Below are 3,509 nucleotides of genomic sequence, written 5' to 3'. Positions count from 1 at the left end.
GTACCCAGCAGGACCGGCGAGGGAGGCCTCAGCGCCGGCTCCACTGGCCGACGCTGGATTTAATGATGTTCACGCCAGAGGCTGGTTTTTTTCCCTCTCGTGTAATTGTCATATGCCAGAAACTAAAAACGCGTGTTCGCTTGGATTTTAATGGTGTTTACTGTACTCAACGTGACAGCTAAACATTTCACTCCTTTAAGAGAAGAGGAAATGTGGGCGTCTTTTTTCTCAGATTTGTCTGCACCGACGTTCATTTCCTTCGTTTTAGCGTGTAGCCCTGGGAATCTTGGCTGCTGCCAAAAAAGCGAAGCGGTAATGCGTGATTTAGTAATTTTCCAGCTATTCATGGAGAAGACCGTTCACCTGCTGGGAGTTTTCTGTTTTTAGTGGACTTATTCGTTTACTTCATTAATAGGAGAGCCCTTCCGTGTTAATTTTAAAATAGATTATTGGGGATAGTTTATTTGTGTTTTGGACCTAAGAGAAATTACTGACATCCGTGAAGGTCTTTAAGTTTGTTATTTGGATGCATCTTGTATTAAGTAGTAATAAGATGATTAGGAAGAAAAAACTTTTTAAATGATAAATTTTCAGTTTTTGGTTTGTCTAGGTCGTCCGATTTATTTTAGTAAATATCTTATTTTCAGGAGTGAATATCTTATTTTCACAAGTAGCATATACTTTGTGTAATTTTTCCATGTAATCTGTACAGGAAGCCAGATTATAATATACTCTGTACTTATTTTGAGTTTTATATATATAGTTTATACAACTGAGGGCAGATCGTGAAAATTAAGGTCAGCTGGACCACTTGGTATTGAGATTTGGATTTAAATTAAGTTTAATAGAAAATCCATTTCTGTTTTTTCCAAGCCTTGTGGGACTTCTTTCTGTGGTACAGTAAATCACTGACTCTTCAGACCCCCTAGCAAGGCAGAGCCCCTTTACAGAGAAAAAAAATAAAATAAATGCCGCCAGCAGTTTCTGTTCTCTTTAAAAATTATTTTTACATTAGGAAAAACAGGTTTCATTCTAAGTTGGAGTCATTTAGAAAATAGTATGTGGCAACCAAAACAAGTAAATAACTAAATAGATCTGGAATATAGCATCGGCTTCCCGTTTTTCAACCAAATATTGTCTTTTCTATTTTTCAAATAAAAAGACAGATGCTACCTTCATTCAAGTTTATGGCAATTTATTATTATAACAATGTTTTCGAGAGACTTCATTGACTAGACTCTGCGCTAACCATTTGCTGAGAAACAACCAATTAGTCGAAGAAGACCAGAAATGCTGCTTTTGAAAGCGATTAAACCTTAAGAATTTAATAATTTTTAAAAATTACAACGGGCTTCCAATCTACCTAGTAACATAGTTTTATTTTAGTAGGAGCTAAAACACAGGTATCTGGTGTCAATGGGTTAGTTAGCACAAATACGATTAATCATTTTATTATTTAATAAAAGCTCATACACATTCCTGCCTAATTCTAAATGTTATTTGAAATAAGTAAATTAGGATGGAATCTTAGGGTCTGTAAGGGAATGAATAAGGATAAGAAATAGCAACAAGCTTTGTTATTCTTTTAATTTTAAGATTCTCATAATTATTCTTCGCAGGGAAAGGAGATAAATTTAGAACGATCAGTTATCACAGATGCTTAATATGATTTTATGCAGCTTGCTTTGCCACTTGGTAGAATTAACAATGTTACAAATGATTTTTATGATCAGCTACTCAACGACTTTAAAAAGTTATTATAAAGGAATTAGTTTCAATATCAATTTATTTCATAAACGTGTATTTTGTTTTAAGGGTATTTCATGAAAAATAAGAATTCTCTCATTTTAAAAAACTTATTTGGGGGAATAAGGCTAATTCTTTCCTTATAGAATTATCAGATTAAAAAAAAAAAACTTTTACGATGTTATTTTTAAGCTTCAGGAGATATAATTTTATCAGAACACATGCAAATGAATGTTCCTTAACAGATCTACAATGTAACGCCATTTATAATTTTTTCCATTTTTTTTTTCTCCTGGCCTGTTGTAAGGCAGAGCAGGCAGCCGGAGGCTCCCCTAAAATGTCTTGCCTGTGGCTTTAGCTTTTCTTTGAGCAGAAGTGTTGCTACCCTTTATGCGTATTTAGATGAAGTCAAGTCAGCAAACTTGGTTGCAGGTACAGACTTTGTCCCGTTGTTTTGCAAAGCCAAAGTAAGTTTGGGCTCATCATTTTCCGGTATTATAAACCAAAGCTAATAAAATACACTTATAGGAATGTGTTTTAATCCTAGGTCTAGAGAAATAAAATTGAAATAGTGGGACTAAACTTGTTTTAAAAGCTTTAAAATATATCGGTTAAATCCCATCCACACGTATAAGTTTTGGGGAGGGCGGGGAAGCAGTGATCTCTATTTTAATCCTCCCTTGAAACACAACTCCTTAATCATCTGCAGACAGACTGTGGTCCGGCGTCGCCATGTCCAGTGCTGACTTTACTGGGACCGGCTCCGTCAATGCCGTGGGGCGGTTTTTGAAGTTAGAATCTTAAGTTCTGGGAGACACTGGAGCCAGCGCTCCGCAGCGCATGCGGTGGGCGATCGGTGAAGTCTGAGGGAGGCCGTGGGCGATCGCACCCATTTTACGGACGAGGGCATCCAGGTCAGAGAGGTTAAAGAGAGCATTTTAAGGGAACCAAGCTGGTTAGCAGCGGCGACTACCCGAATTCCAATTCTTTGGAAAATCGGATTTGGCACTCTCATGACCAAGGATGCTTCCATTTCGGAAGCTCCAGCGCAGGGCCGGGGGCGCCGCCAAGCCCCCACGTATGCAGGGGTGCGCGCGCAGCGCCCTGGCCAGCGCCCGGCACGCCCCGAAGGACAGCGGGCAGGGGAGTGTCACTGTGCTGGGAAGACGCACGGGAAGGCACCTGACACACACGAGGGAAGAAACTGTCGAAACAATGTTGTTCAGCACTGGACCAAACCTGAGTCCGGATTTCATTTCGGGTCGAAAATATTGCTCCAGGCATAACTTTAGTAGGATAAAACCGGATTAAAAATGGTGATATTTAGGAGCGTGTGTGTTTCCTGTGCTCGCAGATAGGTAGGTGTGTGTTTACCTGTGTGCACACATACACGCACGTCTTTTCACCTTTCAGTGCTGACGGGAGGGCCCCTCCAGGGCACTTACAGACTGATTCAGATCCACTTACACTGGGGCTCATCCGACGGGCAAGGTTCCGAGCACACTGTGAATCAAAAGAAATACTCGGCAGAGGTAAGACACGCTCTTTTCTTTCCAAGGGAAAACGTGAAGTGATATTTGGCATTAATTTCAAAAGCTTAATTTTGTAAATTCGACTCACATCAAGGGGACCACTTCTTTTACAAAAGAACTTCACATGGGCTTGTCACCTTTATTCGTGGTATTACAGCTAATTTCTGCAAAACTTTCCCTACCACCTCCAAGGACACTGTTTGCACAAAGTAAATGAATTCAAATGGGGGG

General features: G+C 39.7%; 1 protein-coding gene across 1 annotated transcript in view; it reads left to right on the top strand.

Moving 5' to 3' along the window:
* Positions 1 to 3,509, top strand: part of CA2 (carbonic anhydrase 2) — a 31,096-nt gene that overhangs the window by 23,115 nt on the left and 4,472 nt on the right. Inside the window, exon 3 of the mRNA XM_011375932.2 lies at positions 3,160 to 3,278. Coding sequence (XP_011374234.2) covers positions 3,160 to 3,278 — 119 coding nt within the window. The remainder of the gene's footprint in view (positions 1 to 3,159; positions 3,279 to 3,509) is intronic.

The sequence above is a fragment of the Pteropus vampyrus genome, unplaced genomic scaffold (genome assembly GCF_000151845.1).
Source record: "Pteropus vampyrus isolate Shadow unplaced genomic scaffold, Pvam_2.0 Scaffold280, whole genome shotgun sequence".
Taxonomy (NCBI): Eukaryota; Metazoa; Chordata; class Mammalia; order Chiroptera; family Pteropodidae; genus Pteropus; species Pteropus vampyrus.
Note: the sequence above shows the minus strand (reverse complement) of the source record. Positions and strands in the feature narration are given on the sequence as shown.